General features: G+C 42.1%; 1 protein-coding gene across 5 annotated transcripts in view; it reads right to left on the bottom strand.

Moving 5' to 3' along the window:
• Positions 1-19,443, bottom strand: part of ADGRB3 (adhesion G protein-coupled receptor B3) — a 450,119-nt gene that overhangs the window by 42,724 nt on the left and 387,952 nt on the right. For all 5 annotated transcript variants that reach the window (XM_081856759.1, XM_081856756.1, XM_081856755.1 and 2 more), the window contains 2 exons: positions 1,128-1,278; positions 12-81 (listed from right to left, as the gene is read on the bottom strand). In XM_081856759.1, the coding sequence (XP_081712885.1) occupies positions 12-81; positions 1,128-1,278 (221 nt within the window). The remainder of the gene's footprint in view (positions 1-11; positions 82-1,127; positions 1,279-19,443) is intronic.

The following is a 19,443-nucleotide window of genomic DNA, read 5'->3' as shown; positions in this document are numbered from 1 at the left end:
GAGTGACTTACTAGTTACTGGTTCCGTATCCTTTTGTCTTGGTAAAACCTATTGATATAGCCACCACCAATGCTGGTAGACCTGTAAGAGAAACCCCCAGTGATTAGCTTAGTGTCAGGCATGTCCAAAGTCCATTTTGGGGGCCTAATCCGGCCCCTATGGCAGTTTATTTCCTGGGGTAAAATCCTAAAAACAAAGCTTAACAACTTTGGTCGGCCCCCACGGCCCTTCACTTCATCAAATCTGGCCCTGTTTGGAAAAAGTTTGGACAGAGCATGAGACTCTTAATCTCAGGGTCATGGGTCTGAGTCCTCCATTGGGTGAAAGATTCCTGAATTGCAGACGGGTTGGACTAGATGATCCTCGTGATCGGTTCCAACTCTACAATTCTGTGATTGTATGATTACTTCCCTACACATTTAATGGCTGTTGCCACAACATATTTGTCAAGTCTCTAAGGTGCCACAGCGCCTTTGTGGTTTTTGCTGAAATATGGGCTACTCTTTTAGAATTTATCCACCAATCGTTATTCCTGTGAGCCACAATGCATGCTTCTTCTTATGGGATGTGAAAAACCACAGCTTACTATATTAACCTATAGAGATTGATTTCATGCGGGGGGGGGGGACCTTTTCACCAGCATGTAATGTTAATGCCCACTTCACCTACCAGGAGCTTGTCAACAGTTCAGCTTCCATCCCAGCATGCATCATTTTTATGTTGCTAAGTGACCAGTACATTTGACATAGTATACAACAAAGAAACCACACTGAGCTGTGATGTATTTCAGTAAGGGTCTTTAAAATAAAATAAAATAAAACATTGCTTGTGTTTTTGTTATTACCGTGCTTTACTGAGAATCTGCTAAAGGCTGTGAGTTATGGTGCGATAAACTCTCATAATCAATGAGACATTCATCACCAGCCATATCTTGAAGCAGATCAATAGAATTAAATTATATTCCTGCTTGCAATTCTATAGAAAATCTCCCAGTACTAATATTCGGTTTAGAAACCATGCAATCTACTACCTGTCAGGATTATTGAAACATGCATTCATGTTCCAAAGGTTATCCGTGCATGAAACATTAAGCTGAAAAACATCTTAGCTGAGTCATATGAACTCACCCCATCCAAGGCATAAAAAGCGTTTCCTTATGAGTCGTGTCCTAATTTTTCCAGTAACAGCCATGTAAGACTGCCACGCTTCCGTCAAAACCCAACAAAATGAAGCTAAGAAGAAGAAATGTAAAAATGCTGTGGTCGTGGTACAGATCCCCTGCAGACAGAGCAAAAGAGAGAATGGTTGTATTTAAAACTCAGTGATAGTCAGTTAACCAAAGGACTGATAAAATTTCAACAGTTTGACTTCTACTATGCCACAAACTCAGCTTTTATACCAGAAAAGGATAAAATGTCTGACTACATGCATTAATGTACACTAATCATGTGTGGGAAGGAGTGTCTTCTGTTTGGAGCCCAGACTGGCCTCTTTGTAAACCATCCATGTCTCCAAGCAGTTTCCTTGTCCCCCCAGTTGGAAGGAACAGTGGTCATGCTGTCATCATAGGGAACATTGAAAGTACACTGCCCAGATAACAAAAGGAACAGGAAAATAAAGTACAGTACAATTTATAACCCCTGCATTACACAAGTGTGTGAATTAGGACAGGAAAATAGTGTCTACCTGGTGTGCACTTGTGTGCAAGAATTCCAGCACATATGTGCAGGAATAATTTGCCTGAATGCTGCCTCCCATCACAAACTCCTTGCATGTTAAAAGACAGCCCATTGGGGGACAAGGATTTTGTCTACACTGGAGTTTAATGTGGATTTGAAGCTGCTTGCGTCTCTATTTTGGGGGAAGAGCAGCGTCCACATAATGTCTTCCTTGTCCAAAAAGCAGCCCACAATTCCCACCCCTTCTAAATTCGGATGTTTCCGATCCTCAAATAATTTAATGAGGGAAGAAAACGCAGTACAAGATAGCACATTACCCAAGTAGGAATTCATTGATGCACATTGAGTGGGTAGGTCTCTTTAAAGAACCAAAAAGCGTATGATGGCATTTCTCTGGGCCACATTTATCAACACATTCCCTGCTTCCATTTTGTTTCTATTAGCCCAAAGGTAACAATACCACCTGCCTTATTCCACCACTTGTAGTATTTGTATTTTTAAAGCAGCTCTTTTGCATAGCCCTGCTCTTGTTCTAAACAGCAGTATTACATTTTTAATGCCCTTGTAAGTGCAGGAGGCTGGAAAAGGAGAAGAAAGGAAGTAGCAACCTCCTGTGTGAGTGACTCCAAATCCTTTCCTGCCTTGAAGCAACACATTTATTTTAAAAAAAAATGTTGGCTGCACTTACGGTCAAATCTGGTATATAGGAAAACTTGTATTTCATTCATATATATATATATATATATATATATATATATATATGAGAAAATGTGTGTGAGCTCAGGTAAAACGAGTACCTGCATGGATGTGTACAACACACCTCAGGTTTCCAGAACTTTTGGTGCATGCAGAAGTACTAACTGAGGTTAGGAGAGAACAGTGCTCAGCACAAATGCATCTCATCAAGCACTGCCCACTAGTGTGGACAGGAAACACAGAGAGAGACTTTGGAGGCATAAAACTGATAGTGCTCATGTGTGGCCAAAAATGCACAAACCCATGAATACGGCAACACCCCAGTGTGGACATAGCCTGGACATCTTTCAGACATACGCTAGTTCTGCTAACCATCCATGTTTAGTTTGAGTAAGAAATGCAATAGGGCAGAAAAGGAGGTTGCTTTTTGTGTTCCTTTTGGCTATGAAACTTTACAAAACATGCATGACACAACAGCTGTAGAGCACTCTTCAGCTTTCAGATAGAACCAGTGCAAACCAACAATCCTAATAGTATCTCTCCCCACCCCCCGACAAATTACAAGTGTACATTTGAACTCCAAAGGGGGAAAGGGCTAAGCTCCTTGCCTTATGGAGCAAGCAAACTGCAAATAATTTCAACCCATGGAAAACCTCTTTATATATTCAGCTGCCATATCTCTATATATTTTGAAGTGTGGTTTACACAATGTAAAAAAACTACACCGTTATTTGGGTTATCCCCCTCCCTCCATGCATGTCAGTTTCTACCATCTGAGAGGCTCTTTGAAGCCATCGATAGAAGGCTCTCATCTGACACTGTACCACTTAATTAAACTTGACACAATGGCTCATATAAGTGAGCTTGACTTTCCTATTGGAAGTAAATTATGATCCATCATGTCCCTGCTTTGCATTCACTACAGAGCCCTAGATACTGGAGATTTCATAATATAATATCAAATGACATAGTAGCACTCTAGCATCAAAGTAACATGGGTAATTTAAAGGGATACACTGCACAGGTTATATTTCCTGGCAGCAAACAGTTGTTTGCAACAGACAAATGAACATTTAAAATTATTAAGTTATTAGTGTGGGATGGGTTGTTGATGGCTAGGAGAGGATATATTAAATACAATTTATCCCTCCAGTCTCCCAGGTGTGTGGGTTAAGCAGAGCATTAAATTTCCATCCTTAGCAACAAAAATATAAGCTTTGGAACTAGGCTGTGAAGCCTTTCCTTTTCTGAGCAACTCCAGCTCATGAAAGGGAGCTGGATTCCCCCATTTTTAAACCCCTCTTAACAAACAATTAGACGACAACTTAAAAAGGAAACTTAAAAATAGCCTTTGCTTACTTAACAGTATTGCATTGGATCACAGCAAAGGCTGCAGAACTATGCAGGTAAAAATAGTTCTAGGTTTCAAGATACTTAGTTGTTTACAAAAATGGAGTCTGTGCTCAAGGACAGTGCAGACAGACACCTGCCCATAGCTGTCAACTTTTCCCTTTTCTTGTAAGGAATCCTATTTGGAATAAGGGAATTTCCCTTAAAAAAGGGGGAAAGTTGACAGCTATGCATGCACCTGTCTGCACTGGAGACATGGGGGGGGGGGGGAGAGGTGGCAGGAAGGATTAAGTGTATTGGTTTTCTCCGCTACAGTAAACAGAGGAAATGACATCGCACAGAGCTCTCTCTCTACCAATTGCATTACAGTGGTACCTTGGGTGACAAACATCTCGGGTTACAGACTCTGCTAACCTGGAAGTAGTACCTCGGGTTAAGAACTTTACCTCGGGACGAGAACAAGAATCGCGCAGCGACGGCGTGGCGGCAGCAGGAGGCCCCATTAGCTAAAGTGGTACCTCAGGTTAAGAAAGGACCTCCAGAATGAATTAAGTTCGTAACCAGAGGGTTACCACTGTACTATGGTATGAGTCTGCCTATCTAGCAGTACAGTTCTGTGGTTGTTTGCCCCTAGACTTTCTAACTGTTAGATATTTGACTGCCAATGTCCCACAATTAGAGTCTTTCTACTCTCTTCCCAGCTCTGTATGCAGGTGACAGGCGCTTATGTGGGGAAGGATTTTGCTGCCAGTGTTTATGTATGCAGAGACAAAAGTGGATTTGGCAATTTAGGCACTTATCCTGGGATGGGGGGTGGGTTTCAAGCTCATTTTTCAAATGCTTCATTTTCTGTGATCTCAAATCAGTATCTAATCCAATTCAATCATAAAGTGCTACTTGACTTCCTGATCTTAAGTATATAAACTGATGTACCTGCCTGCTATACTGGTGTTAAGAAGATGCCTTGTCACAACACAGAAAGAGAGCAGAATTATTCCTAATCACAAAATGATAAATAGAAAGAGCATAAAGGTGAAGGTAAAGATTACTAAAATACTTCAAAATATATACAAATCATTTATGCAAACCGAATGATATATCCATCAAACAGCACAAGTTTGCTCTGGATCCCAGATGACTGCAGCTAAGCACAAAAACCATATATGTCCCATAATAAATGTTTTGGGCCTTTAGAGTGGCACAAGTCTCTGGTTTTTTTAAAACAAAAGAAATAGCAGAGCTATCAAAATGCTTTCCATAATATTTTGTTGGTGAACAGTATTACAAGTCATAATGAAACCACAGAGTTGCTTTAAGTGATGTTGCTCCGTTTTAGAGCATCTTTGTTTCATGCAGAAGCTTCCCTGTTCAATCTCTGATGTCTCCAGGTAAGACTGGAAATATTTCCTATGTGAAAGCCACTGCCTGTTAGTGGAGACATTACAGAGCCAGGCAGAATAAAGGTATACAGCAACTTCTTACAATCAGTTTTAGGTAGCAAAGCTCACACCATGGCAATCCTCAAATAACTTCCCAGAGTTTAGACTTCATGGCTTGAATTCTAGAAGCCCACTGCATTACACAATGGGAGAGGTCACCATTTTCTGCTGATAACCTCCCTCCTGTATCTCCCCCCTCAGTACTGCATTGCATGACATACCGTCTAACTTTTTCAAGCCCCAAACTGGGACGCACTCTGAGACAAGTCTTCTGACCTGTGCTTTTGCACTTTTGGGGGGACTTTTCTGCAGTTTTGGGGGGACGAGAACACTGTGTGAGAGCATGCAAGGTTGTGGCACCCCAAATGGCCCCTTCGATCTTGAGTAAAAAAATGGGATGTCCCATTTTTTTCTGGGGCACTTGGGAGGTATGTGTTGATCTGGAGTCTCCCTGCCACCCTTAGAAGCAGCTTTTCAAGGAGCGCCTAGGGGCTACAGCATGTGGGGCCATTGTGGGGTGGGTAGAGAAGCTGCTTTGAGCCATCAGAACTTAGCCTGCAGTATAAAATCCCAATCATTAGTTTCAGGGCTGGTGAGCATATGATCTGAGGGTGTAATGAGAATTGCAATGTATAGTGGTTTGAGAATCAGGCTCCAAGTCTATGCAGAATGTTTAGCATGACAATTTCTAAAAAAGCATGCTATTTTAATCCCCATGAAATCAGGGACAAACGTGTTATTGACTTCGGTGATTAAAAATTTAGGCTCAACACGGTGTACCTGCGAATGCCGGCAGTGACAAGCAGGGAAAAACATACTATGCACTAAACCTACTAACTGGATTATTTTCAGTTACAGGAACAGACAGGGGAGAATAGAAGAGAGGAAAGTTATAGCGTGCATATTGATCTTTAGAAGCAACCACAGTAGGCAGTTGTGGAATCAAACTTTCTTTTATTACCATTCATCCTTATATTTAACAGCTCCACATGCTATCCAATCATCCCATTCAGGTTGGTCGCCTCCTCCCCTTGACTGGGTAAAATATCGCAGTATACAAGATTGTCCACATGAAAAGATGGTTTTGAAATCCAACCAAGGAAACAAAAATCCCAACCATGTAAGTATACTAGAGCTACTAAGTTTATGACGGACAAAAAAGAATTCAGTGTTTAGACCAAATGCAAGTTGCAGAAGATAACACTTAAATTCAGTGCAATTATTTTACTGCCCACTCAGAAATAAGTCCCATTGACTGCAGTGAGGCTTATTCATAGGTAGATGGGTACAGGACTTTAGCCTAAATGTGTGTGTGTGTTTTATTCCCCTTCCTAAGTAAATTTAAAATTACATTTGGTTTTCTTATGAACAATAGAAGTGTGTGTTGGTATGTGTGAGAGAAATCCAATTCTGGATTAGGTGAACCCTGTTACATAGGCTCTGGAGCTCACTGTCAAGAATGTGATTGTGCTTGGATCCTGCTTGTGGGTTTTCCCACAGGCATCTAGTTGGTCAGCCACTGTGAGAACAGGATCTGGACCAGAAGCCTTATTGGCCTGATCTGCTCCCCTTCCTTAAGTTCAGCAGAAAGGGAAATTTCTGGAGATAAATTCCTGTTTTATGCGTCTCCCGGAGGGTGGGACCTTGGGACAGCATCTCCCCTGGACAGTACGTAGTGTCCTATCATGAAAGTCCTCTCCAGGAGCAGTGTCCTATTCTGAAAGATCTAGGAAGCCTTCTGGAAACTACGAGAACTAAATATTCTTCGTTCTGGAGGGCTTTTGTTTAACATGTCAGATGGTTAATGGGACTGTTCATAAATGTCACTTGTCACTTTGAGGATTCTAGGGGCAAAGCAGGATGTAAATCTAATAAACAGCATTCAGCGCATGCGTTAGGGCTGCCGTACAGGAGTTGGTGATAAAGATACTCATTGTCAGACAGTGGTCACCTCTAGTCTGTATAGCCTTGCATGACCTTTTTCAGTTACAAAACACACAGCTGTTTTCTGATTAAGAAAGTGATGGGGAAATGTGCCGAAAAGTTTGGGGGATGAACAAATTCTTATTTGGAGGATGTATACAGTGGCGTAGCGTGGGTTGTCAGCACCCGGGGCAAGGCAAGTAATTTGTGCCCCCTAACCCGTGGATTTGCGCCCCCTAACCCGTGGATTTGCGCCCCCTAACCCTAACCCCCAGATGTTGCGCCCGGTGCGGCCGGCCCCCCCTGCACCCCCCACGCTACGCCACTGGATGTATAAGCACTGCACAAGCAAGTTCAGGATGAATGCTCATTGTCAAAGCTCGTTGTCATAAAATGTCATAAAATGAATGAATACACAACGGCGACTGGAAATAGCCTAATTTCCTTTTACTCTGAGGTGTTTTTAAAAGGTCTTAGTCATGCTTGAGACTTAATAAGCTCTGTTGAATCAACATGCTAACAGTGAGTGGAGAGTCTAGGGCATCATTTGGAATTGATATCACTTGCTGAATGATTATACTATGCTGGTGCAACTTGGAGGATTGATGCTCCTGCATTGACAATATGTGCAACTACTAATATATAGCACAGAAATGGATGGACACAGGATGAGGTGGGGGCAGAATTCATGAAAAAACTTGCTTATGGGTTGTATGGTAAAAACATGTTTAGTATGTATGAGATTGCAAGTCACTACCAGGAATATTATGACAGTGGAAGCACAGAAAATCAGAGGAAACCCATGCTTACATGCTGTAGCTGGGGCATAAATATTAGGAATTCATTCTGCACAGTTATTATTTGCCTTCCATGGCAGATTTTGTAAATTTTTAAGAGTATTTTTATATTGCAGAGTTTTGCGGCAAGAGAGCTCTTGCCAATGCAGAATCCTTAACTGAAAGATCACCAAGGAAACCTATTCTGCGTGAACAGAACACTGATCATGTTGAGAAAAGTGCACACTCACTACGCTGATATAAGGAGAGAAATAAAGACATATATAGTTATGGAGAAAATTGGTCTCTTTAATTTAGCCAAAATGTTCTATTTCAACACACATGGAATGTGAATACCTGCACAGTACAGGTTTGAATAAGAGTTACAATGGTTGGCTTGGATTTTTCAAAAAAGATGATCTCTCAGCACTCTGAATTAATGGAATATAATGACCTCCCTCACATAATTTATATGAAGCTGGATGTGATGGCGAATAATTCTAAAATGAAAGCACTTTGTGCACAGTGAAAGTGGTATAAAATTAATATTAATAGCTCGCATTGGGTTACTATGTGCCATGCAGAAGTAGCCTTTAGCAGTTTGTATTTCTGTTCTTTCAAATGATGTAGAGCAGAACCTAGGAAGTTGTGGCCTACCAGAGGTTAGGTAAAGGTAAAGGTAAAGGTAAAGGTAAAGGTAAAGGTAAAGGTAAAGGTAAAGGTAAAGGTAAAGGTAAAGGTAAAGGGACCCCTGACAGTTAAGTCCAGTCATGAGCGAATCTGGGGTTGCAGTGCTCATCTAGTTTTACAGGCCGAGGTAGCCGGCGTTTTTCCGGGTCATGTGGCCAGCATGACTAAGCCACTTCTGGCGCAACGGAACACCGACACCAGAAATGCAGAAATGCACGGAAATGCCTTTTACCTTCCCGCCGGAGCAGTACCTATTAATCTACTTGCACTTTTGGGTGTGCTTTCGAACTGCTAGTTTGGCAGGAGCTGGGACCGAGCAATGGGAGCTCACCCCGTCATGGGGATTCAAACCGCCAATCTTTTGATTAGCAAGCCCAAGGCTCAGTGGTTTAGACCACAGCGCCACCTGTGTCCCACCAGAGGTTGCTAGACTGCAATCCCCATAAACCCTGGACATTGGTCATGCTAGCTTGAGCTGATGGAAGTTGTAGTCCAATAACATCTGGAGAGCCACAGATTCCCCATTCCTGATGTACATGGAAGATGAGGAGTATCCCAACTGGATCCAGAACCTAAGATTTAGATGTTGAAGATAAGTAGGTAAAGGTAAAGGGACCCCTGACCATTAGGTCCAGTCACGGACGACTTTGGGGTTGTGGCGCTCATCTCGCTTTATTGGCCAAGGGAGCCGGTGTACAGCTTCGGGGTCATGTGGCCAGCATGACTAAGCCGCTTCTGGCGAACCAGAGCAGTGCACGGAAATGCCATTTACCTTCCTGTCGGAGTGGTACCTACTTGCACTTTGACGTGCTTTCAAACTGCTAGGTTGGCAGGAGCAGGGACCGAGCAACGGGAGCTCACCTCGTTGCGGGGATTCTAATCGCCAACCTTCCGATCAGCAAGCTCCAGGCTCAGTGGTTTAACCCACAGTGCCACCCGTGTCCCATTGAAGATAAGTAATCTGGCAATATAATAATCTCTTATCTAGTACTGCAGTATCTTGAACATGGAACACTTTTGTTTTGTTTTGTTTTCTACAAAAGCTGTAAGTTGATTGTGTATGTGTGTGTGTTTTAAAAATGCCAGGAATCTCATGCACAAGACGGGGAAGTTTTAAGGCTCACTTAATACATGAAACCTTGAACTTGGCTAATAGTTAGCCAGTCTTTCAACACCCATGTGACATTTGCTAAGCACTTTAGCAAATGTATTTTTCACTAGCTGAAGTTTCTGAGCCATGCACAAGAGTTGCCCCAAGTACAGTGCACTAACGAAGAACACAAAGTTACCAATGTATGGACCACAGTGGAAAGGCTACTCTTGTCCAGGAATTGCCATAGTTTGTGCACCAACCAAAGTTGGTAATGGGTGCTCTGGCCTATTGAGGTCAGTAAAGCCTTGAGTGACAGTAATGCTCGTTAAAACTATTCTGGGCTATTCATTGGGCAGATGCCACTAATGTGCGTTTTCCCCACTGGTTCCAATTACAAGAAGAGATGTTATAACCAAGCATGAATAACAAAATCCGCTAGAAATAAAATAACTGCAATATCAAATTTTATGAATTATTACAAAAATAAATAGATAAATCTGAGCGAGACCAGTGGAAGTGAAAGACTCCACCCCCATTCTAAGATTTTCATCCCCACTTTGTACCTGTCACTATCTCTCAACTTAACCTACTTCACAGGGTTGCAATGAAGATAAAATGGGAATGAAGAATGATGTATACTGCCCTGAGCTCCTTGGAGGAAGGGGTGCAATAAAGATAAAGAAACAGACTCAAGGAAACCCAATTTGATGCTGAGAATATTTATGAGTATGAAATTTATTTCGCTTTCATTAAATGAAGTTTATATAAGTTTCATACTCGGATATATTCTCAGAGAGTTTATCAGTCTCAAATTGTATCTCCGTGAGTCAATCATCAGTAATGGAGTGTAAGTTCTTATGCAGGCTATATAAGTACAGTAAGTAAGTAAGTAAGTAAGTAAGTAAGTAAATAAGAGTTGAAATAATCTTAAGTGACTGTCTTTGACCTCCTTCAGCTTTCCCCAGTACGGCTATATTGGGACTTGGGTAATTTATAGGGCTTTGTTTTTTTCCATTGCTCTTTTTTAGTGCACTCGTGAAGCAATTTTATCTGGCTCCTGGTGGCCTTAATCCAGTTGTAAACAAGGAGTAGTGAAATGGTTCCCCTCAGTTTTTCTCAAGAGGAGAAGGCGGGAAATGATCTTAAAGGTGTAAAAGAGAGAACGAGAGCCCACATTTTAATGTGGCATCTTGCCGTGAATTCTCTAAATGATGCCCTGACTATGCCTGAGCATCTGTGCTCTACAAGTGTGAAGCCCTTAATGCCAGATGGCACCAACTTTATTGTAAATCCTGACCCATCCATATGGAAGTCAGTTAGTGTGGCAAAGTCTACCAGTGGCCCCAGCGGGTAGGGATGCCTTATTAACATTCAGGAGGAATTTTAAAAACATCCCTGTTCACCCAAGCATTTGACAGCTGAAATATACTGACCCAGGCAAGCTGGAACTTAATAGCTGTAAGGGCATTACTGCTTTAAAGTGTCTTAGGAGTTTTAAAATGATTTTAATTGTAATGTCTTGCTATTTTGTTGTTTGCTGCCCTGGGCCCCTTCAGGAAGAAGGATAAGGCATAAATTGAATAGATTCCTTTGGAATTCCCTTCCCTTGAATCTTATAGACAGGTTCCATTTCTGTTGTCTTTTTGGTGCCTACTGAAGACCCTTATCTTTCAACAAGCCTTTTTAAGCTGAGACCTTCTGCAGTCTGCATTTGTATTGGAATGGTTTTCAAGATGTTTTTCTATCTCCAGCACCACTTTCTGGAGAACATAGTGCCACCCAAGAATAGAGGAATTGTCAATGCTTGGTTCAGTGTATATGTAGTTTGAGACCATTTTGGGGTAGCCATTGTTCTAAGGTAAGCATTTCAGATGCTTTGGGATTCAGCTTGCTGGGCGGTTATATCTAGCACAGTTCTGATATGGCATGTCAGTTTCCTTGACTGGAAGGGTGGGGGGGGTGGAGATGGGGATGCTCACACTGTCATTGCTTCAAGGTAACTTGACAGTGAAGTGGTCTTTGGGTACTCTTATCCCACAGACACCACAAGGAGAAAGATATTGGCTTCACTTTTTCAGTCGCTGCAATTTGCATTACTTCTCCTGTTCTTCAATGCAATCTCTGTCTCTGGAAGACTTAATTGAGCTTTCAATGTTTAACTTGCATGAATATCTGAGTAACCTGCTTCTCCTCTCTTTAATAAACAATTTGCCTTTGAAGACAGATGTCTGTGTCAGGTAGCAAATTATTCTGTTTTTTTCATGCTTCTAGGAAATGCAGTCACAAGAGGGGAAGAGGGAGGGAAGAGAAGGGAAGGGAAGAGAAGGGAAGGGAAGGGAAGAGAAGAGAAGAGAAAGCTGCTGCACACTTCATATATATAAACAACAAATATTGGAAATCCAAACCTATTCTTAAAATCTCCACTTTCCCACATCCCTGGATTATTATTTTTTAAGTTCTTTGATTCATCTTTTTTTGATTAGTGTTGCTGCTAAATCCAACCATTTGAAAATTCTCCACTGATTTTAGAATACAGTGGTACCTCGGGTTACATGCGCTTCAGGTTACATATGCTTCAGGTTACAGAGTCCGCTAACCCAGAAATAGTGCTTCAGGTTAAGAACTTTGCTTCAGGATGAGAACAGAAATTGTGCAGCGGTGGTGCAGCAGCAGCAGGAGGCCCCATTAGCTAAAGTGGTACCTCAGGTTAAGAACAGTTTCAGGTTAAGAACCGACTTCCAGAACGAATTAAGTTCTTAACCCGAGGTACCACTGTAGTAGTTTGAGCCAAACTCCCATGATATTCAACAAAAAGATAACATAAGGAATTTGTTTATATATTTCTTGTTAATTTGTTATTTCAACTCATGGTAGCACAAAGTTTATTTGGATCCTCCAAAGCCCTATTAAGCATGAAAGCGAATAGAAAGGGGTTAAAACCATGGCTATTTTAAGGTAAGGTTACCAGATTTTTTTCAATGAATCCAGGGACACTTTTCAACATTAATGGATTTTGTCAGGGGACTGATTTGTAAATCCGGGGACTGTCCTTGGGAAACGGGGATGTCTGGTAACCTTCTTTTAAGGGGTATTACAAAACTGTTCATTTAACAAAGAAACACACCCAGCATTCACAGTGACACACGGGCAGCTCCTTCTGCGCTGTGATTCTGTGGCTGCTCCTTCAATGCCTCACCCCCAGAAGTGCTGCCACAGAGACAAGGGAGGAACCGTGTCTCAGTGGTAGAGCACATGCTTTGCCTGAAGAAAGTTCCACATCCTACTCTCCAACATTCCTCAATTTATATTTTACCATATATATATATAAAATATACACCTACATATTTTAGCACTGTTCTAGATAGTTCTAGATCACCCTTGGCTAAAAGGCATTCAGTTGGAGAGGGATTTAATGTGAGCAACATGCTCTCTCTTCCACACTTTAGACTGTGAAGTAACATCAGTGCAGCTTTTGGGAAACTCAAGTAATCCCTGCTTGGGTCCTTTGTTCCCTTTGGGTTTCTGTTCCCAACTGCCAACACCTCTGCAGAACAGGCAAAGACCAGTTTGTTCAGTTTCTTAGCATGTTGCTTCATGTAGAGATGGTGGCATTTTCAATCACCGTTCGCTGAATGGCTTCTCGTGTTCATGCAGAACAGCTTTGTAGCCATGCCAGTTTTCTCAGACCATTTAAGACAGATTGGGCGGCAGTAGTGGGGATTTATCCCGCAAACTCTGGCACAAGTAATTCCTTTCCAAATGTTTCTTTTGGAAAATATTCCTCCCTTGGCCTTCCTTTGAGTGGGCTCTGGAATATCTGTAGGTATTTGGAGAGTTATTATAGAAAATGTGTTTTTAATTTTCTTCTACAATTTGTTTGCCACTCTTGAGAGCTTGTGCATACAAGCAGCATACTAGTTCCACAACAAAAATAAAAATATGTATACAGTAAAGAAAAGCTGAATATTAAACATGCTTTTTTCCCTTGGAAGGAAGCACCTAATGCAGTCTGCACAGCTTGCAGCACTTGGAGCTGAATGATGCTTAGAGTCTAACTGCAAGCAATGTTAATCTCACAGCCTGCCCTTGAATACCAGCTTTTTTTCTTGCCATGGTAGGATCCTAATCCAGATCAGAAGCCTAGTGTAGGAGAGGAAGAGAGTTTATCATTTTGCTGCATTGTGGTCCTGATCTAAACTGGTCCTCCCCAGCCCCCATACTTGAAATTTGTATTGGGGAGAAAAGCTCCTATTGGAAGTAGTACTGCCTTAGAAAATAGTTCTGCCAAAGTCCACAAAGTTGACATTTTATTAATTGCAACTTTAGAAAACAACATGACCATCAGTGCCTCCTATGTTGAACAAATATTTAGACAAGATAAATGCACACCCTTCCAAGGCAAAACAAACTTACACAACATGTTAATGTTACGATAGGTAAAGGTAAAGGTACCCCTGCCCGTACGGGCCAGTCGTGTCTGACTCTAGGGTTGTGCGCCCATCTCACTTAAGAGGCCGGGGGCCAGCGCTGTCCAGAGACACTTCCGGGTCATGTGGCCAACGTGACAAAGCTGCTCTGGCGAGCCAGCACCAGTGCAGCACACGGAAACGCCGTTTACCTTCCCGCTATAAAGCGGTACCTATTTATCTACTTGCACTTAGGGGTGCTTTCGAACTGCTAGGTGGGCAGGAGCTGGGACCGAAAGACGGGAGCTCACCCCGCCGCGGGGATTCGAACCGCCGACCTTTCGATCAGCAAGTCCTAGGCACTGAGGTTTTACCTACAGCGCCACCCGTGTCCCTAATGTTACGATAGCTAGTGACAATTGGAGAAGCCAGACAGAAGAAGTGAAAATTGTTTGCAATTGTACATAGCTTATAGTTAGGATTTGTCAAGATGGCCTGGTTCACATGGCATGGTAAACCAAACTATGGCTTAGCAAGACCACGTGAATGTGCAGACTCCTGAAGCAGAGCTCGCAACCACTTGGCTCCTCATCCCAGGTCCTTTTTACTGCTTCACCATACTGAGCTAAGCCAAGGTAGCTCAGCCGTGAGACACTTAATCTCAAGGTCATGTGTTGAAGCCCAATGTTGGGCAAAAGATTCCTGCATCATAGGGTTGGACCAGATGACTCTCATAGTCCCTTCCAACTCTACAATTCTATGATTCTATGATGTTTGTCTTCGGTAAATTCAACGCCATATGCACAGAGTCTTTGATCCAACCAAATATGCACTGAGCAGCCTAGGCTTGCCACATGTTGCCTTTTAAAAATAGATAGATTGATAGATAGATAGATGATAGAATAAAACATTTTACCAAAAATCTGTTTAGTGGGGAATGATGGAATTAAGGGTTGTCTCCAAGAAAGCAGTCCTGTTAGCGCAAGGGCTTCTGCCTGTGCAATGGGACTTCCTCTCCCTCTTGCTGTGCTTCCAAAATATGTTCTGGGGTTTCACCCAACCTCTGGAGCAGATGGGGTGCACAGAGAGAAGATGAACAGAACATCCTACTGCACAGGCAGAAGTCCTGGCACACAACAAAATTACTTTGTTGAATGCAACCATAAATACAAGCTTCTGCTCCCCATCTTGGATCAGAAGGATTTTGGCTTTCAAAAAAAATATATAAAAAAATTGGAGAAGCACAGGTGTTGTAACTCTTCATCCAGTTAGGCCTGTGTAAATGGGAGGAGTTCAGGGCCCAGAACCAAATGTGGCCCTCTAAGCCACACCCTCTCTCCCCAGCCCACTTCCCTGTACTGGTTCTGCTCTGCATTCTCCTTGAGGGCTTTTGCCTGGCTGGAATGTGCTCTTGCACATTCAGTGCTTCTTGCTTGCCTGTATGGAGGATAGACTATGCCTGAGTGTGTTGAGAAACTAAGCTGTTTCACATTTGTCGCTTTGCCAATGTTTGGCTTCGGTCATACCCGCTACTGGCATGTGGTCCCTGAAGAGTTGTCCAGAAGGGAAGAAAGCCCCTGAATGGCTCTCCATCCTTGCCAAGCTGAATTAAGATGTGAATTGTTTTTCAGAGGATGCTACCCTTTCTGACTCTAGCAGTTCCAGAATGTTTTCAAGAGTCCTTCAGAAGCACGTAAAGCCTTTTTCCCCTTTTCCTTCAAAGATAAAATGGAAAATGAAGAGAAATGCCCTTGACAAGGCTACAGGGATTTTTATAACAAAGCTTCATAATTAAATATTAGGGCTATAGATGACTGGCAATCACATATTGGACATGTGCCATTGCCTGGTTTAATTTAATAAAAGTCTGCTGGCCTGCAATATTCACAGGTAGATAGACGATTGCATTAACAATCACGTAATGTAAATGCAACACAAATTAGAGTTTAGAACCAAAATATTTCCGTAGGTTGTTTCTAGAAGGACTAGTCCTGCAGACCCAAGTGGTCGTTTTGGAATTGGGTGGTTTTGTCCTTTGTATGAGAGATAAATACATCTTGGAGCCCAATGGCCCAAGAACTGAAGAATAACACCAAGGGCACAATTAACACCTGCAAGAGCAAATGGATGTGCAAAGCTCCTTAAATGGTTTGATTTTCTGCCCAGGAACTCATTTGCAGATACACATTTTATCTATCTCACTGCTAACTTTCATATCTTCAAAATTCCAGCTACAGAACATTAGAAATCATCATCATCATCTAAATCCTTACAAATTACAAAGTGGACTGGTGAGGAAGAGTCATATTTCAGAAGAAACAAAACAAAACAAATACACCTAAAACTGGTAAGATTGGTATCACTGAGCAGGATCTTGCCAAAGCAAAGCAGTTTCATTTCCCATTGAAATGTTGAAATGATCGGGACTGAGAAATGTTTTAGGTGACCCTTGTTTGATGCTGGGTATTTATTTAGATATAGGACATTGCAGCCACACCAAACATACACCTCTCCCTCCTCTCTTCTGACTAAATGGCAGGTGCAAGTCTTATGTGTGTTTGGAATATATGAGCATTTCCTCATCAAAGTGTGCATGCCCACCCACTCCTCCTATACAGATACTGCAGGTATTTGGGGGGCATCTGCATTAATTGGCGTTTACCACAGTGTACTTCCATCCCACATACGCCAATATCGATTCAGATTTCATATTAGATCTTATGAACAGAAACTGTTGCAATTTTGAGGGCGTTTCCCTGCTAATCAAAATGATGGCTGGAAAGGGAAAATCAGCAGCAATTCCATTTCTCACTATTAGTGATTAAAATAAGTTGAAGCAGCAGCAATCTGGTTTTATTACATGGCAGCCTGCCATGGTATAGGATTAAAATAGTGTATTGATTTAAACCCATCCACTTTACAGTTCCATATCAGAATCCTCTAAATAAAGAAGAAACAGGCACCTTTCCCTAGCAAATGCACACTGCATATGAGATCAGTGGGAGAGCAGCTGAAACAAGAAATTATTTAATACCAGCAACTGTCTGGCTGGATGGAGCATGCATCCATTTCAGTGTATTCCCACTGCAGGTATTTTGACTTTCCCATGTTGTCTCTGCTCTGCAGAAAGCCGTATCACCTGCTAGAAATGTCCTTCAGCAGTTTACAACAGGATAGTCCCTGTTTAAGAGAACGAAAGGAGCCATGCTGGACATTAAAAATGTCCCACCAGTGGGGAACATTTCAGTAACTCATGACACAGAGGCACTCTTACCCTGACCTTACAGCTGATATGCTGAAAAGTTTGCTGTGCTGAAAAATTATGCCCCCCCCCTTTAACCACTTTCTATCAACAAACGAGGGAAAGAAAATTTCAACGGAATTCTCAAAGGTGGGGTGCAGCTGTTTTGTTGTGCAGACTGTGCTTTTTAGATGGCCAAGGGATGTTTGCGAGTGCAAATAATCTCTTTAGTAGTCTGCAGCCTTCCTGGGTCCCCACTCTTCCTGAAAACCCCCTGGCTTCCTCTGCTGTGCTTTCCTGCACACATGGGAAGGTGGAGAAGATTCCTACTGCATGCCTGACAGCTGTTCATGGGGGGGGGGTTTATGAGAAGCCCATTTGCTTTTAAATAAATCATTGTGGAATGATTGTTTTTAAAGGTAAAAGAAACAAACAAAATAAGCAAGTGCACCAATCTAAGGTGCTTAGTAGCCAGGCAGCCATGCCTTCCGTACTTCAATTAAAGCTCATGGGGAGATGTTCTGAGGTAAAGTCTCCTATGCCTTTCTTTTTCTACAGTAAATATAGGCAGGTGTGAAACTGGAGAGTGTTTGAGAAATGTATAATGGAAAGAAGAAACACATGCAATCCCCCACCCCCCAAAAAAGCATGTTTACTTCTCATAAAATAGGTAATTTTAAAGAAATTCTAAAGTGCCCAGACAGAAGAATAGGAGTGGGGTTTTTTTGGAGGGGAAGAGAAATTTTTAGAAACTGGAGTTCAGGTCTCACTCAACAGAGCATTAACACAAGCTAACTCAAACAGATATACCGGTAAGTAATGGCAGTAATACTTTCCTTTTTTGTTAATTTTTATATTATTAATTGGCAGTAATTCAAGACAACTGGTTCTCCTAGTACATGTTTCAGAGGATGGCTAAGTTAAGAACACAACAACCACAACTACAACACCACCACACTGAGTTGAGGCCATACTCGTGTGAGGTTGTTTCTCACTTCCTCTTTCTAGCAATAGCAGCCCCATGTTCTGAAGCTCAGAAACCCTCTGGAACAGAACCCCACAAAGCAGCATGAGGTGCTGCCAGATTCATTAGAAGCACCTTCTAGCAGGGGTGCCAACTTGAATAAAATACTGTGGGGGCCCAGGTAAGCCCCTGCCCCACATAATCAATCACATGATGCAGTGCACACACACCACTTGAATGGGAATGCCCATCAACTTTGTGGGGGCCTGGTCCCTTAATTTTTTTTATTGTGGGGGGCCAAAGCTCCCACAGCCCCTAGGAGTTGGCTCCTATGTCTTCTACACATGCATAGACACGCCCCTCCAAGCACACAGAAGCACTCACAACAAAAGGGAGGGGAATGTATCCAGCCCAAAAGGCCCAATCACTGCAGGGGTTTGAACTAAATGACCCTTGGGGTCCCTTACAATTCTACAATATTATGATCATACAGTACATAGTTTTATTGCAATACGGTAAGTTTCATACCACACAAACATCTGCAAACGCCCATACCAACTCTCCATAGACTTTCATTTCTTTATCATGTTAAGGGTCTCCACCAAAATTACTGTCCATTTACTTAGAAAATTATGTACATATGTTGTTGTTTTTTAAACTCATCTGCTTACTGTTAAAAGAAATAACAATGCCATGTTCCTCAATGGCATTCCTTTAATTTTAACACAATGAATGAAGCAAGGGAAATGTTCCAGCCATGTGTTAATCAGGTGTTAATGGTTCTTAAGGAAGTGTGAATGCCTGCTAAAGAGGCCTTAAAGGCAACTGCATAGGCATTATAAGGCAGATGGAATCAGCAGGAAAAAGTCTTCCTGGCAAAGATTCCTAACATTTTATTTAATTTTTCCATGGCCCATATAGAAATAATCTTTGTGCATATCCTATACACAGGATCTCCTTCCTTCTGAATTTGCATGCTTGGATTGAATTTGTCAGAGTTTTACAGCTGTACCAGTGGGTGTGGCTAGAGCAGGGGTATTTGCATCATCCATGCGCCCCCAAGTCTACAACCCATCACACTCTTTCTTTTATTTCATTAGATTATACCCTACCTTTCTTCTAGATCTGCCATCCAGGCACTGACCTGTCACAGACCTGATTAGCTTCAGCAGGGTGGTGGCCTTAT

Source organism: Podarcis erhardii, assembly GCF_964252035.2.
Source record: "Podarcis erhardii genome assembly, chromosome: 3".
Taxonomy (NCBI): Eukaryota; Metazoa; Chordata; class Lepidosauria; order Squamata; family Lacertidae; genus Podarcis; species Podarcis erhardii.
This window is presented reverse-complemented; position numbering and strand designations above follow the sequence as displayed.